Source organism: Nannospalax galili, unplaced genomic scaffold (assembly GCF_000622305.1).
Source record: "Nannospalax galili isolate Female #2095 unplaced genomic scaffold, S.galili_v1.0 scaffold215, whole genome shotgun sequence".
Classification (NCBI taxonomy): domain Eukaryota; kingdom Metazoa; phylum Chordata; class Mammalia; order Rodentia; family Spalacidae; genus Nannospalax; species Nannospalax galili.
The window spans coordinates 5,816,824-5,843,485 of NW_008338533.1; the positions used below are offsets into that span (position 1 = coordinate 5,816,824).

Consider the following 26,662-nt stretch of genomic DNA (forward strand, 5'->3'; position numbering starts at 1 on the left):
GCCTGCAGTCATCAATATGTATCATTTTCTCAAAGAACACAGAACTGTGTTGAGTAACTTTTATGAATTATCACAGTTACATCTCATCCCAACTTTAAGACATGGATATAGATGACCAAAACACCTGCCCAATAACTGGGGAGCAGATCAAAACTTTGATCTGATTCTAAGGGTTGGGGCTCATTGGTGTGGCCTCTAGGACAACATTTAGTGGGGGCAGGGCATTGTTGTCTATTAGAGTTGGACTGTTGATGTTGAACTTAGGAGTTGCTTGTCCTGTCTTGGGTTGGGATGGAGCAAGATAACTGACCTCTGGCCCAAATTCTTTGACTATTCCCATATAAATCCATATGAGATTGGCATGTAACATACACAGGTGGTCAATAATGGATGTTCAGATGACCTCATTATAAGCTCTATGTGTCTATTCTTGTAAATAAAGACTTGCATGCTGTGTTTTTAGGGTTTAAAACATAAAGTAAAGTTGGATAAGGGTACATACTTTATTTTCATAGTTGCTCACCTGACCAAATCTCTTTTAAAATTCAGGTTTATAGAATGATATAAACACAGTTCTGTGTGATACTGCTCACACTAGCCACAATGTGAATGTTGATAAAACCTTTAATTATACGTAAGTATTATCTATCAGTGGTAATTATGAAGAAAACGCTTAGTGCTCAGACTCTAAGGGGACCATTCATCACCTCCTTATCACACTGCGCTTCGGCCCTATTGTTATCTGTTTCCCAAGAAAATAGAAATGCCCTTTCTTAGAATGGAAATGTTCTTTATAATGTGAGCAGTAGATTGAAGCTGTGCAGATTGGCTCTTTAACGAGACAGGCTGCTTTGCCATGGAACTGACAAGCTTTATTTCTGTGTGTTGTTTTTCCTCACTGCAGATGGACCCTATTCAGAAAGCTGTGATCAATCACACATTCGGGGTTCCCCTTCCTCATCGGAGAAAGCAAATCATCTCATGCAACATTTGCCAGTTGAGATTTAATTCCGACGTGAGTGCATCACTTAGTTTTCACTGAAAAATATTTTATGACTCTAGTCTTGTGGAAGAAAAGATTTCTTAAACATTTTTCCTCATTAGTACCTGCGAATTCCCAAATTCCAAGACAGCTTTGAACACTGTATTTTTTTTTAATTTGAGAGTTTATTATACTTTGTTTGGTTATTTACTATAGAAAACCTGCATGTGCGACTGTATATACTTGACGTTTAGTGCTTTGTTTTACTTCTTGGTGCCTCAGGAACGCTGGCACATCGTATACTTTGTCTGTGAGGCGATAGTTACACTTAAGACCTATTGAATCTATTGAAGATTTCAATAGAGGGAAGAATGACAAGAAGTCAGTTTTCAAGACTATGCTTTTGGCTCTAATTCTTTTGCGCACCATGACGGTCCCCTTCCTCCTTGAACCCTGTGTGTGTGTTCGTGTGTGTGTGTGTGTGTGCATGTGTGTGTGTGTGTGTGTGTGTGTGTCTGTATGTGTTTAGGACTCTCAGAAGTTTTAACAAATAAGCAGAGAATTTGAAAGACCTCAATTACTAACGCCCCCAAAGAATGAAACTTCTGTGGACAACCTGCCAGAGGGGAGACGCCCAGGGACCTCACCAGTGGCTCACGTGACGTTTGGGATTTTGGGAGGCTTTTCTCACTTCTTACTACTTTTGTGAAGAGCAGGGTGGATTCTGGATTCATCCCAGAATGCATCCCAATGTTAACTTGTAGCAAACATGAAAACTGTAGCTGTTCCCTTACTTTAAACCTGCTCTGATGTAAGGCTGATCCTGAGAGGTTCAGAAGCCAGAGGGATTGTTGATATGAAAGGAACAAGAGTTGGACCCCTAGTGTTCAGACTGTGGCGGTGAAAGGCCCCATGCTACCTGAGTGGACTCCCGCCCTGTGTGCCATTACCTGTGCTGAGTCGCAGGAGCCTGCAGACATGAGCAAGCAGTGTGGACTCTGGAGAGCAGTCAGCCTGCAGGATTTCATGACCGTTGTCAGGTGGGACTCTTGGTTGCTGCAGTGCAGAAAATCAGCCCCAGGAAGCCTGAGGCATTGAGAAGGTGGGCAGTGTCTTCTGTGAGGAGAACATGGCATTTTGTATAAGGATGGCTTTGGTCAGGGGACTCACATCCCTACTACAATCAGAACATTCCCTCAGCCAGCTTGCAAGGAGAAGGTTGGATCACAGATCTGTCCTAGTATAGTTGAACTGCCATGAGTAACAGTGGGTAGTTTATGACCAACAGAAACTTACTTGTTCTGGAGACTGGAGAGACCAAGGTGAAGATGCTGGCAGTTTCAGTCTGGCAAAGTTTGCTACATCTGGCAGATGCATTTTCGCTAGGCTTTCCTAGGTGGAATGAATTCAGGAGTGCCAAATAGACATTTTATTAATATTTTACTGATTTCCTTTCATTTTACATTGTCTGAGTGCTTTGTCTGCCTGTATGTAAGTGACCAGTGTTGTACAAATCTGTGGAGGCCAGAAGAGGGCATCAGTGTCCCTGGAATTGGAGTTACTGATGGTTGTTAAGCACTGTCTGGGTGCTGGAAACTGAGCCCTGGTCCTCTGCAAGAGCAGCCGGCGCTCTTAATTGCTGAGTATTTCTCCAGCCACATAAAGATCTTTAATAAGGCCTCTGTTCTCATGACCTGATCACATTAACATGGCCTTCCTATCCTAACCCATGAGGATTAGGGTTTCATCATGGAGTTGATGGGATCACACACCTCAGACTCATTGAATGATACTAATATTATATTAACAACTTTTATAAAAGATATGAAGTGTACATCATTTTATTTAAGAGGATAGTTTTAGAGTTTCTTTAAAAATTTGTATTTATTTGTTAAAGCTTAGCATCTAGATTTGACTGGTATTTTGAGTTTTCTACAAAAGGTGCTCAATTATGAGTAAACAGTATTGTAATGCAATGATTCGTACATAATAATCGCTTCCAGATGGTGTAAAAGTATAGCATCCTCCTAATGTAGAAATAAGACTTGTGAAGGCATCTCTTTTAGTTAACATTGTGTTTATTTATTTGAAATTTTCATTTGTACGTTTAATTTGTAGTTTTTAGGATAAGCTTAGCTCTAAATATTTAAGCGTTATGATCAAAGTAATTTGTTTCATGTAGTTTTTTTTCTTCTCTCAAGAACAGTCCCTGTGTTTCCTAAAATTAGAAAATCAGTCTATAATTGAGAACTCATAAACACTGAGTGAGCCTGCATTCCCAGAACTGTTAGTCAGCCTGGCTCTTTCTCAGTTCCTGTTTCCCTTGAATTGACATTCCACTTTGAATTGGATCAAAGATGGCAAGACTCCCCCAATCACGTAGTCCGCTTTTCACCACGATGAGGCCATTTGGGTCCTTTGAGTTACCAGCAGTTCTATCACCAATGATTCCCGCTCTGTCCATTCTCTTAGGAAACGATCTCATAGACGAATACTTCGGGGACATTGGGCCCAGTAACCACTGAGCACAAGAATTACATTTTCCACATCAGCCCAGGCCTTTTGGCTGATCATGCTAACAGATGGGTCAGTCACACATCTGGACATAGTTCCAATTCAGGGAACTGTCATAGATTGATATCATATCATAGATTGATATCAAAGTCATGGTTAGGGACTTGAAGTTTTGCCAGATAAACTTTAGATGATATGTATATTGACAAATATTTTTAGTAACATTAGCCTAAAGAAGGTAATACAAGAATTAACATGTTTCTTTCCTCAAATATAATCTATATCCTTTTAAAAATAGAACGGCTATTTATTTTGCTAATAGGGTTTCAAGGTGACACAGGGTTCTGTGTGTTCATCAGAGTCACTTGGCTGCTGTGTGCACAATTCTGTATTCAGAGTTGTTAGGCATGTGGTGAAAGGAAAATGTCCAAGACATGGGGGAGTCTGACTAATAGGTCTGGGTCATCATTAACCAGCACAGGGTGACCCATCCCTAAATAGGTTTTGTATTAGCTGTCTACTCCTGCTCTGGATTACAGGGACAAGTATATTAGCTTATAGCTCTAGGACCCTAGGATGAAATCTGAGTGTCACAGGATTAAGTTCCTTCAAGGAACTCTGGAGAACAGCCCTTCCAGCTTCCAACTCCTAGACACCTGTGAGCCCTTCCCCCTTCCCAGAGCACGTGGGTGTCAATCCCCTGTCTAGTTGCTGTCACTCTTCTGCCTGACTCTTGCCCGTTAACAGAGCCTTGCGACCACACTGGGTAGTCTCCATATTCCAGGATAGTTCCAGGATTATTTGAAATTCAGCAGACTAGCAACTTTAATTCCACCTGTCAGCCCCTCCCACCCCCTGTTGCCTATGATATACCACATCCACAGTTTCAAGGGATGAAAGTTTAACCATCTTCAGGACATTTCTCTTCTGCCTGCCAGAGTTTCTTTACAAGGAAATTGGACTTCAAACTGCTTGTCACAAACTGTATTTGTAACCTAATATCCTAGTCCAGATCATTTGGTCTGTATTTTTAAAAATCCTATGAATTCACTATCCTAACATTTTTATCTTGAATATTGAATGTAAATTCACAACGTAGCAATAATTTTAAAATTTGTATTGCATTTGTGCTATTTATTATTTATTTATTTATTATTTATTTATTATGTGCATGTATATCCCTGGCCCTGCATGAAAGTGGAAGTGAGAGCCAGTTTTCTTCTATCGTGAGTCCAGGGATCAAACCTAGGTCCTCAGGCTTAGGGACAAGTACCTTTACCCCCTGAACCATCTCACCAGCCCAAGTGTTAATTTTTAAAAAATGTAAATATAAAGATCCAACATTGAATTTTTTTTTGAACAGAATCTTCTTATAGTCCCACCTAGCCTGGAACTCTGTATGTAGACCAGGCTGGCCACAGTCTCACAGAGCTCTGCCTGCCTCATTAGTGATGAGATTAAAGGCTTGTGTCACCATACCTCACTTGACTCCAATGCTGATTTTTTAAAAAATGACATTTTAATCATTTTTTGCAAATAAAATATAATTATTGCATGATTAAAATATAACAATTGAAACTCTGTTATAGACTTAAAAACATTCCTATTATCAGTATGTGTTCAGTAAAAAGAATCAATTTGGGCCTAGAGAGATGGCTCAATGGTTAAGAGCACTGGCTGCTCTTGCAGAGGACCTGGGTTTGATTCTCAGCACCCACATGACAGCTAATAACTGTCCATAAGTCCATTTCCAGGGGATCCCACACCCTCTTCCAACCTCCACAGGCATTGCACACGTGGTGCACTTATGTACATACATGCACAACAGTCATACACATAGTTTTTTAAATTTTCTAAAAAGAGAATTCATTCACTAGAAATAAGTCATGTGCTTCTTGACCGGAAGTTTCAGTGTCGTGATACATTATATTTACCAATTAATCCATATGCAAGAATGTAACCCCTACCCCTATACACGGAAAAATTTAAGTCAATATGTATATTAATTGTATCATTTAATCCTGAGGAAAACCTTCTTTTTTCTAGTATACCTGCCCCCACTGTTCTCTCCAGGTAATTCTGAACATCATCTTGTTCCCATTTCTATGCCTGGAGTCCATCTGAAGGCACACAGCAATTCACTTGTATGCTTGACTGAGTTCTCTGTCACCAGAAAAGTGATTTTTTTTCCCTCACAAACCTTTTTACATTTCAAAGCTTCTTTCCTTTCCAATGAAAATAATAGCTTATAGGCCTCTTCATCTCGGTATCATGAAAATTCAATTTGTTCTCTCTTGCTAAGCTTTTATTTACTTTTTTAACCCTTTTCATTAAAAAACAATGTAGTTTAATGTACCATACCTGTCTCTTATATGGCACAATTTCCATTTGGGGCCCTGCTGATGGCCTTTCAAAGGTCATAAGTCATATTGTACGCATTTCAATGAGATTGCCTTCTCTTAATACAGACTTTTCTTGAATAAACATCTTTTTAACATTCATATGAAATATACATGGGGTTATGCAAAACTTCCAATTAAAGACTGAAAGGTTGTAATTTGTTCACTTATTCTATCAGCATCTTAAACTAAGCATAAATTACCATGTGACCTGAGCAAGCTTGTAAGTATGCTTTTGATCAACAACTTATAGCAGGGCCAACATATACATACATGCACACGTACATATGATGACTAAGTGAAGGAAAGAATGAACATTCAATGATTATTTGTAGAACATTAAATAAGATCCCATATTCCAAATTAAGAAATATGAAATTTATTTTCCCAGTAATGCTCATACCACTAGAATTTCATGGTACGTTAGAGTCAGAAGAGATCCTCATTTTTTCATGGGCTAAGGTTTAGTATGACAGATTTGTAGGTGGTCAAGTGGACAGTAGCTAGTATTCCTGTTTCATTGCTGTTGCTGTGATAAAATATTCTGACAAAAAGCAGGCTAGTAGAGAGAGAATTTTGGCTCAGAATTCAGCCTGAGACCCGAAGTCACAACAGTAAGAGCTGAACTATCACATCCGCAGTCAAGAGCAGAGAAAATCAAAATGTAGGCCTGCTGCTTGCTGGTGCTCGGCTAGCTTCCCCTGTTACACAGTCCAGTAACGGTGCTCCCCACAGCAGGCAGGGTCCCCCCCATGTCAATTAAGGCAATCAAGATAACCCCCCATAGACATGCTCACAGGCCAGCTTGATCCAGACAGTTCTTCCATTACGAGTCCCCTCCCATGTGGTGGTGCACATTTTAATCCCACCATTCTTCTCACAAAGGCAGGCAGAATTCTGAGAGATGGAGACTAGCCTGGTCTACATAGTGAGTTCCAGGCCAATTGGGGCTACAGGGAGACCCTGTCTCAAAAAAAAAAAAAAAGAACTAATTTCCTTCCTAGGCAATTCTACTAGGTTTGAGTCAATTTTTAATGTGTATACATGTATGTAAGTGCAACCCATGTTGTGCAATAACCAAGAGGTCAGAAGAGGGCAATGGGTTCCCTGAAACTGGAGTTATGGACAGTTGTCAGCTGCCATGTGGGTGCTGAGACTCTAGCCTGGGTCCTCTGCATGAACAGCCTGTGCTCTTAACTGCTTAGCCATCTCTCCAGCCCCAGTTTGTGGAAATTTAAGGAAACTAACCCGAAAAGCTGCCTTGGCAGAGGCAGAGGGAATGCTCATCTCTCCGTTCCTTGTGCCTCCTATGGTCAGGGGAGGGAGGTCAGGTCAGTGCTGTGTTCATGGGATGCTGCACAGCAGCGTGTGCAACCTTCTGCTCAGCCAGGGTGTCCTGGAGACACAGCCTCCAGTGTCTTCCCTTCTGGTCATAATGAACTAATGGATTATCTCAGAGTCGGTACAGAGAACAGTGCATAGACTGGGCCTGACAAACAAGGACCACTGGGTCCTCTCAAATGCACAATCAGATCAGTCCCACTCACAGCTCAAGCATAGACACAGGGCGAGTTTAACTACAAATTCAAGTTCAAGTGCCTGAGCTGTAGCGCGGCAGCACTATATTCTGGTTATGACTCTGGACTGTCGGGCAACAGCTGCTTCTGGGAACTCGATGAAGGAGAAGAGAAAAGAAGTTCATGAGGAGACCTCACGATTTGGAGACCTCTGACTCTTCAAAGGAAGACCTTTGAAATCAACACCAACATGACTGATGAATTTCTCAATGGTGTTATAAAGTATAAATCATTATTAATATTCTATATTTTTATAATTCTACAAATTTATAATTTCCATAGTCCATGTAAGGAAAATCTTATTAGTAATTTTTCTTTCTAAATGACCAGACTACACAATTCTATGTTCTTCATGTTGATTGATAAGACATCTTTTTAATATTCAAATTTTTATTAAGATGTTATTATTTGTGAGGCTGATGTTTAAAAACTAAAAGCTGATAGAGGCAAAGATCAGGGCTTTTTTACTTATTTTTTTATTTTTAAGTTATTTTTATGTGTATGTGTGTATGCCTGCATGAGTTTATGTTCAGCACGTGTGTACAGTGCCTGGAGAAGGCATTGCATCCCTTGGAACTGGAGTTACAGGTGGTTGTGAGCTACCATGTGGGTTCTGGGAGCCAAACCGGGGTCCTTTGCAATAGCAGTAAATGCACTTAATCTGAGCAATTTCACTTTCTTTTTTAAAAATAAATTCTAAGTATCTCCTTTGTAAGCATGTTTGGATCTTATAAAGCAAAAAAACAAAAAAAAAGAAATTATGTATAATGTTCTTGTAATTTTACATTGAATGTTTCTCCTCAAATTATAGATTCCATTTTTAATGTCTGTTTTAATTTTCTAAATATTTCTTGCCTACAAGTAGTCGTGTCTATGTCTTAAAACAGGCCCATGATAGGACAAGACATTATTCTCACTGTGGTCAGACTGAATATGCTCAGAGCAAGGTCCCTGATGGGCCAGCACATATGAAGGGCATTTGGTCCCAAACCTGGAGGCTGTATCAGGGAGTCAGAGAGAAGGTGAGGCTGGGACAGGCCCATAAAGGAAGTATATCTCTTGTAAACAGGGGTCTAGAAATGGTTGCTTGGGGCTCTTCACACTTACAAGATCACAATCGTGATTTAAAACCACTAGCCAAGCAACTTCCTGCTGCATGGCTCAGTGGATGAAGGTGCTTGCCGCCGAGCCTGACCACCTGAGTTCAATCCCCAGGTCCCACTTGCTGGAAGGACGGACGCGACTCCCACAGTTTGTTCTCTGGACTTCACATGTGCACTGCAACACGTACAGGTCTGCACACATGAACCAGGCGCACGCACACGCGCACACACACACACAATAAATGCAATGAGATAAAATAGTTTTAATAATAAATAAAATGTCTACCAAGTCACGCAATCCCAGTACTAGAAGACCGAAGAAGAGGACTGTGAGTTTCAGGCCAGCCTGGGCTACATAGTGAGACACTGTCTCAAAACTAACTAAATGAATACATAAGCAAGTCAGTAAGTAAAATGAAATAAAATTACTAGCCATAAATTTTGGTGATGTTGAAAAAAGTAAATAAAATATGATAGGCTATTAGATTATAAACTCTAATCAAAAGATATTTTTATTTCTTTGGATCAGTAACGTAGTTATGTTTTTCCCTTTGAATCTTAAATTACTTCTTAAGCAACAGCAAAGAGGGCTGGAGAGATGGCTCAGTGATTAAGAGCACTGGCTGCTCTTGCACAGGACGTGGGCTTGATTCCCAGCACCCACAATCACCTGGGTTTGATTCCTAACAACCATCCATAACTCCAGTTCCAGGGGATCCGAAGCCCTCTTCTGTCTCAGTGGGCATTGCACAACAAGGGTGCACTTACATACATGCAGGCGATACACTCATACACACAAAATTAAAATGATAAAATATAAAATATTTTTAACAAGTTGGAAGTACCTTTGCTAGTTTTTTTTTTAGAAAATACACTCCTGTTTGAAGGGTCTCCATGTTTAGAATTTTCAGTATTTGAAGTGTTTGCCTTTTTCTGTTGATTTGAAGAATTCATTGCTGGAGAATCTTTACCTGTTTGAACAAGCAATGGAAACTCATTATCACAATTCTCCTCCATTTGATTTTGCTGTTGAGACTATGTCCTAAGGACCTTCAGAGGGACTTGGCTATAGAGTGGATTCTTAGTCAGCCTTGACGGTCTTTTGTAAGAGATTCCTGCTGGTCTGTGAGACTCGTTCACAGTTTTGACTTGGGCATCATGGCCTTTCATTGGGCAAATTTTCTACCTCAAAGGCAACTCTCTGGCATAGCCCATCTACCTGCTTCAGAGAAGTGATCCCTGCAAAAGCCTAATGACGTGGCATTGGGTTACCCTGAGAGGGGCTGGCCGGGGAGCGTGAGACACAGTGTAAGCTGTGGCTGTGTGCACACGTGCCTGGAGGGCTCTGCGAAGACATCTCTTCTCAGCATACATTTGGACATTTCTTGTGCCTCGGCCACATCAACTTCTGCTTTTTGGGTGGAACCCACAGTTCTGTCAGGAGGGCCAAGCAAGCTATGTCGAGCCAGGATGTTGGGATTTCAAGGTGCAGGAGAATGGGAATGGATACGTTGGGGCACTTCTTTGGGCCCAGCTCTTAGGCTAGTCAAGGCTCTCTGAATCAGGTATTGCTACTCCAGAGTTTTATCATCTGAGGGTGTGACAAGGGAGAGCCTGAGGCAAGAGACACCTCAGAGTCCACATTTCTCTGAGGTTCTTTTCCCACATGTGGAAATCAGACTTTGAGGATTTACAAGGAGGTAGATTTTTACATGGGACTGGTAAGCACTTATGCAGCCTCCCGTTAACAGAGGATTGCTGTATTTCTCCTGAGTGCCATGAACCCCTCGGGCAGTTGTGCAAGGAGTCATCTGAGGAGGTTTTCTGGGGCAGGAGAGATGGTTCAGTGGGTAAAGGTACCTGCCTGAGGACCTGATGTCCATCCCTGAAGCCCACACAATAGAACAGATTCCTGCAAGTTGTTCTCTGACACTCCATGCACACCTCGTCATGCACACACGCACATATCTGCACACACAGAACAAATAGGTAGATACAAAAGATAAAATAAAAATGTTTTTGTGTTCATCTGTAGATGCCATAGAAACCAAAGGGCAGACATTTAGTTGACTTTACCAAGGTCACTGGACTTGAAATAGCTCAGAGAACAGGAAACAGGGCTGTGCAGTTCCAGCACACTGCTTTTATTTCTCATTTTCAGGGAACACATGAATGAACTTTCTTTTGAGAGCTCCCTTGACATCAGCTGACACTCTGAACTAAGGCCACTGGTCACTTACATACACGATGGAGGTTGATCCAGAGACCCAGGGTGAATTCCAGCAGTGTATTTACTGATTGCTGGAGTACAGAAATGTTTCAAAGTTGAGAGCCACTTACGGTGGCAGTGGGTGCGAGAGTATCACACCAGCAGAGTCTGGGAAGAGGGTTAAGCATGGGCAGGCTGTGGAATGTTGTGAGTGTGGCTGTGGGAGTGAGGGGAGGGCACACTGTCCCAGTGAAATGATGGGCAGGTTTCCATCCCAGTGAACCGAAAGTTGGCCACAGGTCCCTGGAAGTTGAGACAGGGTTTCCTGAGCCTTAGAACACTCAGTAAATGTTGAGTGGGTTAGAGAAGGAAACACTGAAAATGAGAAACACTCTCCCCTGTTTCTCTGACTGGAAAATGGCAGTAGAAACAAGAATCTCAAAAAATATCTCCTTCATTTCCACTACGAAATATTTTGAGCTATTTGATAAAGATGAACTTGGGCTTTCTTCTCCGTGCCTAATCCTTCTGTAAGTCAGGATTCTCACCTCAAGTTTCTGGTTTCTGAAACTTCAACATTAAAAGCCACATCTTCAAGTGAACTTAGACTTAGACATGGTCAGCAGTGTAATTCTCTTGGTCTGAAAGCTTGCTCAGACCAGAGTTTCAGATTATTTGAAAAATAGTCACTACGTTCTGAATCCCGAATTTGAACTTTATGATTACACCTGTCTTCAGCGGGTACCAGCAAGCTCACCATGGTTTGAAGGAGGTGGTCTGTTTTTTTTAGCCGTGGGATACGAATCTTGCTGTAACCCAATTAGCTACTCAGCAGTCACCTAATATGCATATCACATGGAAATTTAATTGATGAGTCTCCATCTCTTTTGACAACCCTATACATTTCTCAAAATGCCACTTGCCGTGAACAAAGCTTGAACAAAGCTTGTAGACACAGAGTTAGCCATCACTAAGAATTAAAAGCCTCAGAGATAAATCTTTCCCACCCCTTCCATTAGCTCCACTCACCCTCAGGACTCCTGATCATTTTATTACATTTCATTATAATTTGTTTCAACATCTTATAAATCACCAGTTTCAACTTAGCTCCAAAGCTCGACCAGCAGAGCAGCTCCTGGGAGAAGCGTCAAACGTCGGGGTTACTTGATCCTGTGGCTGTTTTTGTGCCTTTCCCTCCTTAACCTTTGCTTTTTGTTATTGGCTCTTTTCTACCCACATTAATTAGCTAGAGTAATTGTGAGAGAATGGAGTTACCTTTTCCAAGTGTTCGCATTGTCACATTGAGAGGAACCTATCTATTTTACCTTCCTTCACATTACAAGTTTCTTAAGTTGATTGGTGTAGGGATGACAGTAAAGCTTGATCCTAAACTCAAGGAGAATAAAACCGTAGCGGGCATGTTAGAAAGTGCACACTACATTTAAAGTTCATTGGTAGAATTTCTCATATGGCTTTAGGACCTATCCTACCATCAGCATCTAGGCAGTGCTTAGAATCTTGTGTGTACAACCAGCATTTGGTCCAGTCTTACCTGTTTTCACACCTGCCAAACCTTATGTTAAATGCAAAATATTGCCTCTGCCGTCTGCTGTCTTGGTCCACATCTCGACTTTGACATAAATTGAACCTGATCCTGGTAAAGCTTGTGGTCCTGTGGGGACCTGTGTAAGAGTGCAGAGAAGGGCGGCTGCAGGCAGGGCTGTGACAGCTTAATTTTCTAGGTGCGTGTGTGCTGTGCAGCGATCCTTTGAGATGCAGTGAGACCTTTTCATAATCACATGGGAATTCAGGGTATTGCTCTCCTGTATTAGGCTCACATACGAAACCTGTGCAGATGGAGGTGTGGCAAATTTATTCTTTTTCCAGCTTATTGGCATATCAGGCCTGTCCTCGGGACTTTTAACCTTCCCTTAGACTCCTTTTTAAATAAGGTTGCAAAGGCAGTCTCTGAACAGGCACTATCCATTTCCTGAGCAGGCCAGATTTTCTCTGCATCACTGAACTTGTCATGATAATCAAGTTTTTTGTCCCAACCATCAATCACTCTTGATTACAGCTGGGTAGAAGTTCTGTTCTGTTGATCAGCTCATCAGTGCATGTCATATTACACCTGGAGGCCAGTGCAAATCAGCTCTCTGAGGGAAAGCACTTTCCTCCAAGGCTTTTGTGGAAGGTTTTATCACTAACATCTGGGTCTCATTGAGTTGTCGCGTCTGTCTTTGTCTTCTCTCTCAGCTAAAACAGTCTTCCAAAATAGCTCCAGCCTTGTGGATTATCGGTTCATAATCTATTTCATGCCTATTATCACACATTTTCCTATCCTTAGTGCAGATATTGTAGAAATTCAAATCATGTGAATTATAATTCAATGAATATTCAGTACTGCTGTGTAAACCAGTTCAGCGTGTTTCACTTGAGCGTCTGCGAGTCTAATTGTGTTGATTTTTGATGGTTTCCCGAGTTAGATTTTTGTTTTATGTTTTCGCTCAGGCAACTGAATATTTATCTCCAATTTTCATCTTATTTTAAGTAACACTAACTAGCTATCTTTGTAGTTTCCAAAGACAGTGAAAAGTAAATATTTTAAAATCAGTCCCACCACACCAGCTTTGTGTGGAATACATGCTCTGTGCAGTCAATGTATCTCTCACTTCTCTAAGCGCCCTCCATTTCTTAAACGACTGGCATTGCAGAGAAGTTTCTAGAGCAAAGAGAGAACATGACCATGGTGAAGTATTGGACATATATCATGCAAAATGCATCATGGAACTATATATATGTGTGTATATATATATATATGTGTGTGTGTGTATATATATATGTGTGTGTATATATATATATATATATATGTGTGTGTGCTGTAGCCCCAGGCTGGCCTTGAACTCACAGAGATCCACCTGCCTCTGCCTCCCAAGTACTGGGATTAAAGGTGTGTGCCACCACACCCAGCTAAGTATATTCTAAAGCACTAAAAAGCCATACAGGGTTAAAATATCTACATACATCCTCTGTAGCCCTGCTGTTTTCTCTCTTGCCTCTTGGGGTGTTTCAGTATTTGAAAATCTAGGCAGGAATTTAGAAAATCGTGAAAGACCATTTTAAGTGCAGAGACTCACAAAAGCAGTATGGTATAGGAAATAGAATAACCTGGATTTGATTAAAAGCCATCTGTTTCCATTAAAAAGACTCATTATGAAGGCATAAAATGTCTTTGACACTAATATAACACCTTTGTGTAAAATAAGTCAAAAGAGAGAGAATTCGCTGTTTGCCTGCAATGCTGGCCTTGAGCTATTGTTACCTCCTCAGATATAAAACAAGAGGTAGGCAAACGGCATCAATTAATGACAGAGTAATCTTCACTGAGTGGCTTAAACCACACAATAGTGGATGGGAGTTTTGTGTTTAGAAAAACTCAGCTAAGAACTCAGACTGTTTAGCAAATATCTCCGTGTTCTAGGAACTTCCCATTATCAGAGTCCATATCAGTTTTGTCGAGGCACTTTAACATCATGCAGGCTTAAAAATTCCCTTGCATGTTTCCTGGCCTGCAGCTTCTGTCTGTCTTCTCAGGACACAAAGAGCACAATAAATCATTCCGTCTTCCTGGCCAGGGTAGGTAGGTCGAATGAATTGTTTGCTATGGCAACTTCTCACCCAAGACTCCATTCTGCCTTCTGAATTCTAGACAGTAGCCACATCATAGGACCTCATGCTGAACTCTGAAAGTCAGCATGACTTAAGTGGCAATGTTTGCATGTTTAGAATACACTCAAATTGTGTGGAACATTATTACAACCTTAGATTTTGATATGAAATGACAGATCTTTATTCTTAAAAAAACAACTTAGTGAAGAAGGAATATTCTCTTTCCCCCTCTGGAGATGGTCCTTCACATCATAATTTCATTAGCACATTACATGTTGGCAGAAAATTTGAAGCAGATTTTGGGAAGTAACAGGATCCATTTACTCAGATTTTGTCCCTGCCTTCTCTAACTTTAAACAAGCTGCCAATCTTTAAACTGAAATGTGCCAAGAAGGAAAGTCCCAGACTCCTTCACAGACTCCATCAAAGGTTATTTCATGTACAAAACTACAGTTCCTTTGTATTTAAGGAAACTCCTAGGGTACTGGAGAATGGTAAAAGAATGAAAGTTAACACATCACAGGGCTGTCCTGTCTTGTGAAGAGATGTATTCTCCAAAGACAAAGACGGGCTCCCAGCACCAGTGTACAGAACAAACACCTGCGTGTCTGAAAGAGGAAACAGGAATGAGCTGTTGTCAGTTCCCACAGAACCACACCTGTGTCTCCAGATCAAATCTCTCCTCCGACTCCGAAAGCCAACAAGCCTGCTCACTCCCTAGCTTCACTTGGTTAACTAGCAAATACCAGAAACCTAAAATGTCCCACACTAATGGCCTCAAGCTATGGTGCTGAGAGAGCATCCTGGGAATAGTGGCTCAGCCTTTTAGAATCCTGGGGCTGGAAATGTTGTATTTGTCTTCTACGCCATATCCACTCCTGTGCCAGCCTTAGCAGATACACCTAAAGAGGTCCAGAATCTGACCACCTCTCACCACCTTCAAACTACACCGCCCCCCGTCCGAACCACCACCACCTTTCAGTCGTATGAATAGAGCCATTTTCTTTACTGTTCTGTTTCTGATCCCTCTCCTAATCACTCTGGATATCCAAATCAGGATCATGTTACTGAGGAATTTCCAGTGGTCTGTGTGGCCCTTCAAGTAAAAGGCAGAATTCTTGGGGCCCAGTGAAATGGCTCAGTGGGTAAAGGCTCTTACCTAGCAAGCCTGGTGACCTGAGTTGGATCCATGGATCACACGTGAAGGTGGAAGGAGGGAATCAACTCCCCAGAGTTGTCTTATGTCCTCCACACCCACTGATGCCCTCCCCCACACCACATCACCATCATCATCATCCTCACACCACATCCTCCTCATCATCATCACCACCTCACACCACATCACCATCATCCTCATCCCCACCACATCCCCCTCATCATCACCCCCTCACACCACATCCCCATCATCACCACCTCACCCCACATCACCATCATCACCCCCTCACACCACATCCCCATCATCACCACCTCACCCCACATCACCATCATCACCCCCTCACACCACATCCCCATCATCACCACCTCACCCCACATCACCATCATCACCCCCTCACACCACATCCCCATCATCACCACCTCACCCCACATCACCATCATCACCCCCTCACACCACATCCCCATCATCACCACCTCACCCCACATCACCATCATCACCCCCTCACACCACATCCCCATCATCACCACCTCACCCCACATCACCATCATCACCCCCTCACACCACATCCCCATCATCACCACCTCACCCCACATCACCATCATCACCCCCTCACACCACATCCCCATCATCACCACCTCACCCCACATCACCATCATCACCCCCTCACACCACATCCCCATCATCACCACCTCACCCCACATCACCATCATCACCCCCTCACACCACATCCCCATCATCACCACCTCACCCCACATCACCATCATCACCCCCTCACACCACATCCCCATCATCACCACCTCACCCCACATCACCATCATCACCCCCTCACACCACATCACCATCATCACCACCTCACACCACATCACCATCATCACCCCCTCACACCACATCCCCATCATCACCACCTCACACCACATCACCATCATCACCCCCTCACACCACATCACCATCATCACCACCTCACCCCACATCACCATCATCACCCCCTCACACCACATCACCATCATCACCACCTCACACCACATCACCACCATCATCATCATAATTTTTAAAAGGAAAATTTCTTAGAATAGCCACACTGTAAAACTGTAGCCCTGAAAGTTTGTGTTTTAATGTTTTGTCTGATTTCATTTTATTACTAAGGGTTTTTTGTTGTTTCATTTGTATTTTTACTGTGAAAGTGCTGATAGTTGAGCTTGGAGCCTTGCCTGAGAACGGAAAGCAATCTATCACTGACCTGGAAACTTATAAGCTCTAAGCTCAGTCCTTGGCCTATGGAAACAGGGTCTTGCTATGTCACCTAGGCAAGCCCTATACTTCCAACCCTCCTGCCTCAGCCCCCTGACTACCAGGATTACAGGCGTCGCCATGCCTGGCCTTTCAGACTCCCTTTATCTCCTATTGCCCCTGCTCTCCGTCCTCCCTCCTCCCCAGCACACTGGCCTCCTGAGTAGGTCTGAGACAGAAAAGAGCCATGACCACTGGTATGAGGTTTGCACACAAAATTTAAGGAATTGCTAAAAACTTTTGCTGATTGAATCAAACTAATTTACTGCAACATTAAGAGGATTAAATTGACATACTGTAGCCAGGCATGGCACACACCTTTAATCCCAGCACTCTGGAGGCAGAGGCAGGCAGATCTCTGTGATATACAGGCCAGCCTGGTCTATATAGTGACTTCTGGGCCTTGTCTTAAAAACAAAAGTGATGTACCATGACACAAGAGCAGGGTCAGATCCAAAATTCTGATATTTTATTCATGGGTTTTTATAGCATCAATTATTTACAATGTTGTATCAATTATCTCTGTTGATTACTGAAAGTTTTAGTGTCCTCTGAAACTTTGCTGTGTAGACCAGTGCTTTAGATCGTGCCCCAGTCCTGGCCTTGCCCTGACTGTGCTCTGCCTGAATACTTCAAGTCAGCTTTTCCATCCAGGCTTTGCAACGCCTCTTCTCCAGCCGGCCCACCCCTTCCTTAGACGCCTGCAGAGTTTGTTCCTTCAGGTTTTAGTCAAATTGTCTACACTCCTGTTGCTCACTGTGACTGCTGTTTAAGGTTCTAACCCCCATCATCTATCACCTTATCTGAAAGTTTTCCCTACTTGGTAGTTACTCTTCCAGTAGTCTACACAATTTCTTTATTATCCACGTTTGCATTGTGCTTTTCATTAAAATGTAAGTTCCATCAGGACACAGGTATTAACATGATTGATTTCTTGCTTTATCCAACTATTACAACAGTTCTCAATAAAAGTTTATTGAATGCATAAACTAACAACAAAATGAAAATTATGGTGCTTATTAGCCCTACTCATCCAAGATTTATTCCATCCAAACTCTGTGACGGTTCAATGGTCCTCAACTTTCTTCTTTTCTACTGAATCCACGAAAGTCCACAGCACATGGAAATGGAGCCCTTCTTTGGAGAGTTGGCAGAAACTAGCTTTGCCCATTGTCCTTGGGGAAGAACCACCATCTTCCTGTGAGCCTGTTCCATTCTCTCACTTTTTCATACTTGATGGTTTTAGTGAATCCAGGTGTACTTTGGTTGGTCAGCTACAAATATAGTGTTAGGTAGGGTTCTCCATCACCTCCTGCATCAGCAAATATAGCTCTTGTCACGAACCCCTACTCATCAGCTAGGGCCTTAATAACATGAAAGGGAAGTGTGATTTACTGTGCGATAGCTTGTCACTGTAAAAACACCAAGAAAGTCTGCGAATAAGGCTGCGGCAGTGCCTGATCTTGGCGAACATAAGCAGCGGCCGTTCACTGCAGCAGATCGGTCCGGCTTTCCCTCGTGGTGGTGAAGAGTCCAGGATATGTTTCTTGTCCTGATCAACGCCTCAGTCTCCACCACAGACCCATGCCAGTTATTAATACAGACAGCTGCGTATCCAGGAAAACGACGTGGACTCTGCTCTTCTCATCACTGTGACAAAATATCCAACAAGAGATAATTAAAGGGAAGGAGGCTTGATTTGGGCTCAGAGGCTGAGGGTGCAGCCCACCGTGGCAGGGAAGGTGAAGTGCTAAAGGCAGGGTGGTTGTGGAAGCAGGAGCCACAGGCAGCTGGTCGCACAGTGTCCACATCAAGGAGAGTTGAAGGCAGGTGGCCATCAGACTCTCTGGTACATTTCCTTTTGCCAGTCTGGGCACTGAGCCCACATTTAGACTGCATCAGCCCTCCTCAGTGCAACCCCTGGAAATGTCCTCACAGACATGTCAGAGGTATGGCTCCTAGGTCTCTAAATCCAGTTAAGTGGACAATGAGTCATCATATTTGAGCTATCCCCCCATAAGGTCGGAGACTTGCAGGCCTAGGCACAGGCACCGGAGCTGCCATGTTGTTCTTCCCTTTGAGTACATTGGCTCTCATTGACCTGTGAGCACAGCTGACTACTTAGAGGCACCTCAAATAGCAGATCTTCTAGACATAGGAAAAGTTAAACTTTCCCTGTGCCGTGTACAAAGTCAGGCTAGAGTAAGTCTCTGCACAAATATACCTGTACATTTCTAGTCATTCCTTAGGAGAGCAATTTCTCCTTAGTCATCTTCTAACAAGTCTTTGAATTGCCTTGAAATTCTAAGTAATCAGCTTGCATGCTTAACAAAACAAGAGCAGATAGAAACCATTTTCTTTGGCCCTAACTCTGGTAGTTATCATGAGATGAGATCTTAAGATACTGCTCAAAGCCCAAGTTTCTCCTGTAAATAATTTCCTAATAACCAGGGCTGAGCATTTTCTAACATTCTGTTCAGCTAAGGAGAAAGGGATCAAAGTCGTTCAATGGTCCAGTGAATTCTTCATATATTAGGTCTCTTCTAGAAAAGGTTTCTTCTAGCTGGGAGTGGAATGAATCATCACTTTTCCAATCCCCAGTGCTCTCGAAGGCTTAAGTACTAAAGGTTTGGTTCAGAGCCTGTGGTGCTAGTGGCAGAAGTTTTACAAGGTGGGGCTTACTGGGAGGAAGTTAGGTCACTGAGGATGTGATACAGTAGGAGGTATTGGGACTCTGGCCCCTTCTCTCTCCCTCTACTTACAGCTATGAACTTCACGAGGCTTCTTTTGTCATGTGTGTTTTCCAGCCATGTCATGTTGCCACAGGCACCAAGCAACAGGACTGAGGGACCACAGACCAAAGATCTGAACCTGTGAACCCAAATAAATCCTTTGTGTTAGTCGCTTTTCTGTTGCTGTGATCAGACACCACGATCATGACCATGACCACTTATAGAAAGAGGAATTTATTTGAGCTCAAGGTTCCAGATGTAAGAGTCCATAACTGCAGGGAGGTGTGGCCACAGAGGTGGCGGGAGGGAGCAGAAAGCAGGAGCTCACATCTTCCAGCAGGCACAGGAAGCAGAGGGTGCCTGGAGATCCCACAAGGCTTAAGGACTCTCTAAGCCCACCCCCAGGGACGTGCTTCTTCCAGCATGGCCACACCTCCTAAGACCTCCCAAAACAGCTCCACCAACTGGGGACAAAATGATCAACTACTTGGAGCCTATGGGGGACATTCTCATTCAAAACACCTCAGCCTTCATACTTAAAAGATGGACTGATATTCTTGGGCAGTTTTTCACAGTGAATAAAATGGGGGCAAGATTTTATCAAGTTTAATTAGTAATTGATACCAACCATAGCAAAGCATTGAAAACAAATCGCTGCATCCCACGTCCATTCCTGAGAGCCGTGAGGGTTAGAGTTTTAGACACCACAGAGAAGACATTATCTGAAACATAGACTGTATGTCTGTCTGTGATCTCAGCTTTATTTCTGTAGAGAGGTGATGAGGCAGACTTTTTGCCCCGAACCCTCTTTCCCTGGATCTCCAATACCCCCTGGAAGGGCGATTGCTGCAAAGAAAACAAATCAACACAAATGGCAGCCGCATTCGTCTTGTTCCATGATACCAGAAGGCATCAACAGTGCCTCGCAAACGTCTGCTTCCAAAGCCATCCATCACTGCAGCAGTTTGCCATAGATTAAGGACTAGATTTGCATTCTAAATGATGTCTTCCAGCAGCTGTTGGAGATAACTTGGCTGTAACTTAGGAGTTTGCATTTGATCATTTGCCAGTGAACATCGTAAAATTCAGCTTGGCAACAGAATTTAGAAAAAGAGGTCCCTTCAGTCCAGCTGTGCTTATCAGAATTAGCAGCATGTGGAGAAGCATTCCTTGAGCTGATCCTCTAGTCAGTATGGGAAGATCTGCTGCTCCAGGAAGCTGAGCACAGTCAGAGTTTGTGTGTTTCCTAAGAGCCAGTCATCTCTTGTTGGGCGTGGGTGGGGAGAGTATACTAAATCCACTATAGGCGTCTTAAAATGTTGAAGAAGGAACCTATGAATCTTTGTGTGATCCTTCCATAAATCACAAAGACCAATGTTCCAGGAAAGTACCTGGTCCCTAGTTCAAATGCAGTTGTTGGAGAAGTGATTTTCCGTGTTCCACTGTGTTCTCCCTTCAGGGAATGGAAAGATTTGGAACAAGCTGATCCTGTCTCATGACTTATTAGTGTGCAATTTTGACCAAGTCATTGTTATTATATTTTAATTCTATGTTTCTCAGGCTCTTACTTGTAAAATGAAAATGATAGCATTGCCATCTGCAAGGGCTCTGAAGGTAAAGGGTTGTTGTATCTGAAGCTAAAGGGTTGTTGTATCTGAGGGTTGTTGTAAGCTGAATAGCAGACTCGTAGTAGTAGTAGTAGTGTTCCTTCCTGTGTTTAATATTCACATGAAAATACGAGAGATATTTCATAATCCGTATTTTTTCAAAAATAACACTTTTGTGGACCTTGGCAAACTTCGCTAGATGTCCAGTACTTCCTTCTTCTTCAATAATGTAGTTGAACGTGAATTGGCCTCTAACAATATAATTTATCCCTCTGGCCAACTTGCCATTCCAAGAGAGATTTATGCATGACTATTAATGAAATTATTTTAAAACAGTATAGCTAGTGTATTGGTTACTTTTCTGTTGCTGTGATAGAAACACTGACCAAAGCAACTTATGGATGGAAGAGTTTATTTAAGTTTTTGGTTCCAGAGTAATTACAGTCCATCATGGCAGGGATGCATGGTGGCAGGAGGTGGATGGATCAGGAGCAGAAGCTAAGCGCTCACATCTTCAAGCAGGCATGGGACCAGGACAGAAACTGGAGATCTGGCAAGGCTTCAGAACTCTCTAAGCAGAGCCCACCCCAAGTGACGTGCTTCCTCCAGGAGGGCCACACCTTCTAAAACCTCCCAAAACAGCACCACCAACGGGGGACAAAATGCCCCAATACTTGAAGCCTATGGGGGACATTCTCATTCAAACAACCACAGCCAGATTAAATACATTTATACTGGAAGCACTGCCTAGCTTGTCTTGGTAAATGACGCAGATTCTGGCTTTTCTCTTTCTGTCTAATCCCAACACATTAGACTTTGAGTAATCAATGTAGGCATGATCTAACAGTTTTCTGAAAATGGTATTAAGTGAGTTGAGGTTCAGGTATCATTTGGCATTTTGAGTCATATTGTAGGCAGTAGAGGCTTAGGTAAAGTTGCAAATAAACTTACAGGGCGTGGACAGATTCACAGAGTGATTACTTCTGTGCGACTGATGGAGATGACAGGCCTCAGATATTGAGTGTTCCCACTGCACCTCAAAATGAACTGCCCTTTATGTTCAAATAAGACTTCTGTCGTGGGCAAAAGCAGGCATTTTCCAGCTGTTCTGCATGTTTGGATCTCTTGGTTCTCTATGTGTAAAGTTCCTCTTGTCAGCATTTATTCCGACATTGGATGATGAAGTGCATTCTCTGCTCCTGCTAAATGGTGGAATGCTTGTTTCTTTGCCCCCTGGGAAGATTTAACGCCCCAGGCTGCAGGGCGAGGGCCTCCTGTGTGGTTGCCTACTTCTAGTCTGGTAGTACATCAGTGACTTCAGGGACCAAGGATGGCTTGTGGCCTTGGCTGTCACTGTGGCTCTGTGTATAACTCTTCAATTTACGGCTGGCTGTGATTAAGTCCGTCTTCACAGAGTCCAGACCCAGGGTTTGGTTCACAAAGTACTTAACTTTCAGATCTCCATACCTGCCTGGGGCAGTCGCATAGTCTGAAATAAAAAGCAAATGATATTTGGACAGCCAGATCCTGGATGTTTTAGCTTGTTTCCTTTTATAAAATCCTTTGATTTGTTACCGTGCGTTTTCGTAAATCCAGCAGATCTGAGTTGAGTGTTGTACCAATAAATATTGAGTTACCACAGTGTCTGCTGAAGAAACTTGGCGTGGGAGAAACCAGTATGGAAAAGATACATGTGGAAACTGCCAGAAGTACTTGTATATGCCAGGTTTACTCAGCATTTCATATTATTGTTATCTGAAATATATAACTTTTGTGTGGATGCTATTTGCATTTATTCAGGTATGGGCATAAATGATATCATCTCTAAGTATATTCACTGGGCTTTGAGGGCCTGTGTTATAGAAATAGCCAGAAAGAAAGCAGAATTTTCCATTAAGAATAACTGAAAATCTAATTATTGCAAATCTTTATTCAGTTAAGTGTGATGGTGAATAGATGGAAATTTCTGCAATTTGTATTATTCATTCCTCCAGATTCTCCTGCCCACATTCGTTTTTCAGTGTACCTCCTTGTTAATCCCCGATACATTACAATGGGCACATGGTTTCATAACCAAGGCCTTATATTTAATGGTAGTCAAGGGTAACAATAGTTTCATTCCAGGGCTAATTCTTGAGCTCAGGAGCTCACCAAGGATCCAGGAACTTCCCATGTTCCTTTTCTGCCACCCCGAGTCCTAAACTTCTCTTCATGGGTGAAAGATGGTTACACAATTCTCACCATCACATGCAAACAAAACTATGCCCTGAGAAGAAGGTATGTGTTATACCATGGCACATGTTTAGCATACCATGGCACATATTTAAAACACTATGGCACACTTTTTAAATAAACCTTTAAATTTTTCTTTGGACTGACACCTAAGAGTTATACATTTTATGGGCTACAGTGTGATGCTTTGGTCTGTGACTATGTTATGTATTGAGTCATTCAAAGAAAATGGCATATCCATCATCATCTTTATCATTTTTTGGTAAGAATTAGTCAAGTTTCTCTCTCCTAGTGTTTGAAATAAGCCATTTTGACTTTTAGCTATATTGACCCTACTACGCACCTGGACACCTGAACTTAGCCCTACCTATTTAGATCATCCCTACTAGTGAGCTTCTCCTATCCATGCCCATCCACATTCTAACCACCTCCATCCATCATCCACTGTTCTATGCTCAAGGTCTGAAAGATAAGTACTTTCAGATTCCACGTCGGGATAACATCAGATAGTCTGCACCCTATTATTCACCTTAACAGAAGATACTCCAGATCCATGCTGTGATAAACAAGAGTTCATTCTTCCTTATGGCTTAGAATTCCACTGGATATGCACACCACAGTTTCATTAACATTCACCCCCTGACAGGCATTAGGTTGGTTTTTACTGATTGTGAGCAGTGCTGTGGGGAGCACGTAAAGCACATGTATCCTTGGCATTTTCTGTACTTTGCTTTACATGTGGCTGAAGTGGCAAGTCATCCCAGTTAGGACGCTTATGACCTCAAGTTCTCTGAGGATACAGACTAAAGGCATCACTCCTATGTTTTTGTTTTTGTTTTTTTGTGAGAATGTCGTCGCTGCCACTAAGAAAATATATTATATACATGCCTCATAAAATTAAAAATAGAACGAACATGTGATTGAATGTATTTCCAAAGCATGGAGAGTTCGTGAGAGTAATCTGAGGCGTAGAATAAAGAATGGAGGGTGGAGCTGTCCCTATGTAACTGTGGCCCTGCAGCTCATGAAAGCTCCCAGGCATCAGTAATGTGTGTTATACTTGGTGAGCCTCTGTCTTGGTTTCTTCCCCTGTTGCTGTAACAAAATATCCTGATCAAAGAAACAAGAGAGAAAGGTTTATCCTGGCTCATGGTTCAGGAGCACAGTCGGTAAAGGTGGGCAAGGGAGGGCTGCGGGAGCTTGAAATGCTAGGTCGCATCATGTCCGCAGTGAAGAGTACATGCTGCTTCACACATTTGCTCTCCTTATGTAGACCAGGATCCCATCCAGAAGATGCCACCAACTCTAGGCAGGCCATCCCACCTCAGTACAATCACGGTCATCCCTGATGGGAGCACAAAGAGGCCCATCTCCTAGGTGATTCCAGATCCCTCAGGTTGACAGCACTCTCACAGACGGAATTGACAGTCATTAGTGCTGATGCCAGGGATAAACTTTAGTGATCTTTTCTGGGAGTTTATACTAATTTACTGTGATATTTACTCACGATTGCACCAACACACAGTACACTTTGACCACCCTAAAAATTCTCTGTGTTCTTTCTGTCCATCTTTCTCCCTGTCTTGACTCTTGGTAACCTCTAATCATTATTATCTAGAATTTTCTAGAATGTGATGTGAGAGTAATACAGTATTTAACATTTTTCAGGCTTTTTTTTTTTTCCCTCTTAGTGCTGTGCACTTAGATCTCCATGTCCTTCTAGGGCTTGGGAGTTTATTTTCAGGACTGAGTGCATTATATCCCACTGTGTGGATAGATCATATTAGCAAACCACCTACTAAAGGTAATCTTAATGACTTATAAACTTTGACAATGTGAGTAAAGCTTCTGGACACATCTGCGTGTATGTTTTCATGAAGATGTAAGTTTCGCCTCTTTTGGTAAATATCAAGGACTGTGACTGCTGAATCATATGGGGGCTGGAGGGATGTTCAGTGTTTAAGAGCACAGAGGACCCGGGTTCGAGTCCCAGCACCCATGTGGCCACTAACAACCATCCTTAACTCCACTTCCATGGGATCCAACACCCTCTTCTGACCTCCACGGGCATTGCACAACATGGGTGCACTTACATGCAGGTAGTACACTCATACACATACACATAAAAGAAAAATAATAAATAAAATATTATTAAAAGAATATACATAATTTTGTAAGAAACCGCCAAACTCTTTCAAAACATTTTTACCAATTTGATTCCCATGGGCTGCTCACAGAAGTTCCTACAGTTCTCCATCCCTGTGAGTTCTGACTGAGTACCCTGATGCATGCAATGCCATCTCCTTGATGCTTTAATGTGAATTTCCCTGGAGGAGTGTGGTAGGCATTTTTTCCTATGCTTATTGCCCATCTGTGTATCTTCTTTGATAATGTTTTCTTCTGTTATTTTTGGTAATTATTTTCTCCTTGTCTATGACGTGCCATTTTATATTCCTAATGATCTCCCTCATGAAGTAGATTATTTTCATCTTAATGAGGTCAGTACTTTCGTCCTTCCTTCCAATAGGCATCCCTTTGGTAATTAACGAGTGATCCTCAAACCTGAGGCCATCTACAACTGCTTTAATATTGTTCTTCTATAGCAATTCTTAAGCTGAGTGGTATCAGTCTCCACCGTTCCGCCCCTTGAATATTGCGTGGGCTGTTCTGAGTGTCTTGCCTTTCCATATGAACCCTTAGAATCAGTTTGCTAATATTCACATGATAATTTGAAGAAATTTAAATTACAACAGTAATGAATATATGTGTCAAATGGGGAAGCAATGGCTTTGTGCCTAGACCTACCAATAAATGCAGTTTTTCACTTAATTCTTGCTTGGTTTCCTTCATCAGATTGTCTAGCTTCCCTCGTAGCAATCTTACACACACCTTATTAGATTGTTACTAAGTATTTCATTTTTGCACGCTCTAGTGTAAATGGTGCTGCTTTTAATTCACGTTCTCCTTGTCCATTGCTGGTTTGTAGGAAAGCAGTCAACTCTCACAGCTGGACCTTGCATCCTGCATCCCCCAAAGGCAGCTCTGTTTGGACTCTCACCATGTACCGCTCACTCCCTTTCCTATTTGTTTTGTTTTGTTTTGTTTCTGATGGAAACATTGGTTGTACCTCTTATTTTAATAGAGGAATATTAACAGACATTACATAAGAAGATGAGTATGCAAAGATAAATGAAA

At 42.3% G+C, this 26,662-nt stretch overlaps 1 protein-coding gene across 4 annotated transcripts in view; it reads left to right on the forward strand.

Annotated features, from left to right (window-relative positions):
* Znf385d (zinc finger protein 385D) overlaps nt 1-26,662 on the forward strand; it is a 997,469-nt gene that overhangs the window by 871,001 nt on the left and 99,806 nt on the right. For all 4 annotated transcript variants that reach the window (XM_008833156.1, XM_008833158.1, XM_008833159.1 and 1 more), the window contains one exon: nt 905-1,015. In XM_008833156.1, coding sequence (XP_008831378.1) covers nt 905-1,015 — 111 coding nt within the window. The remainder of the gene's footprint in view (nt 1-904; nt 1,016-26,662) is intronic.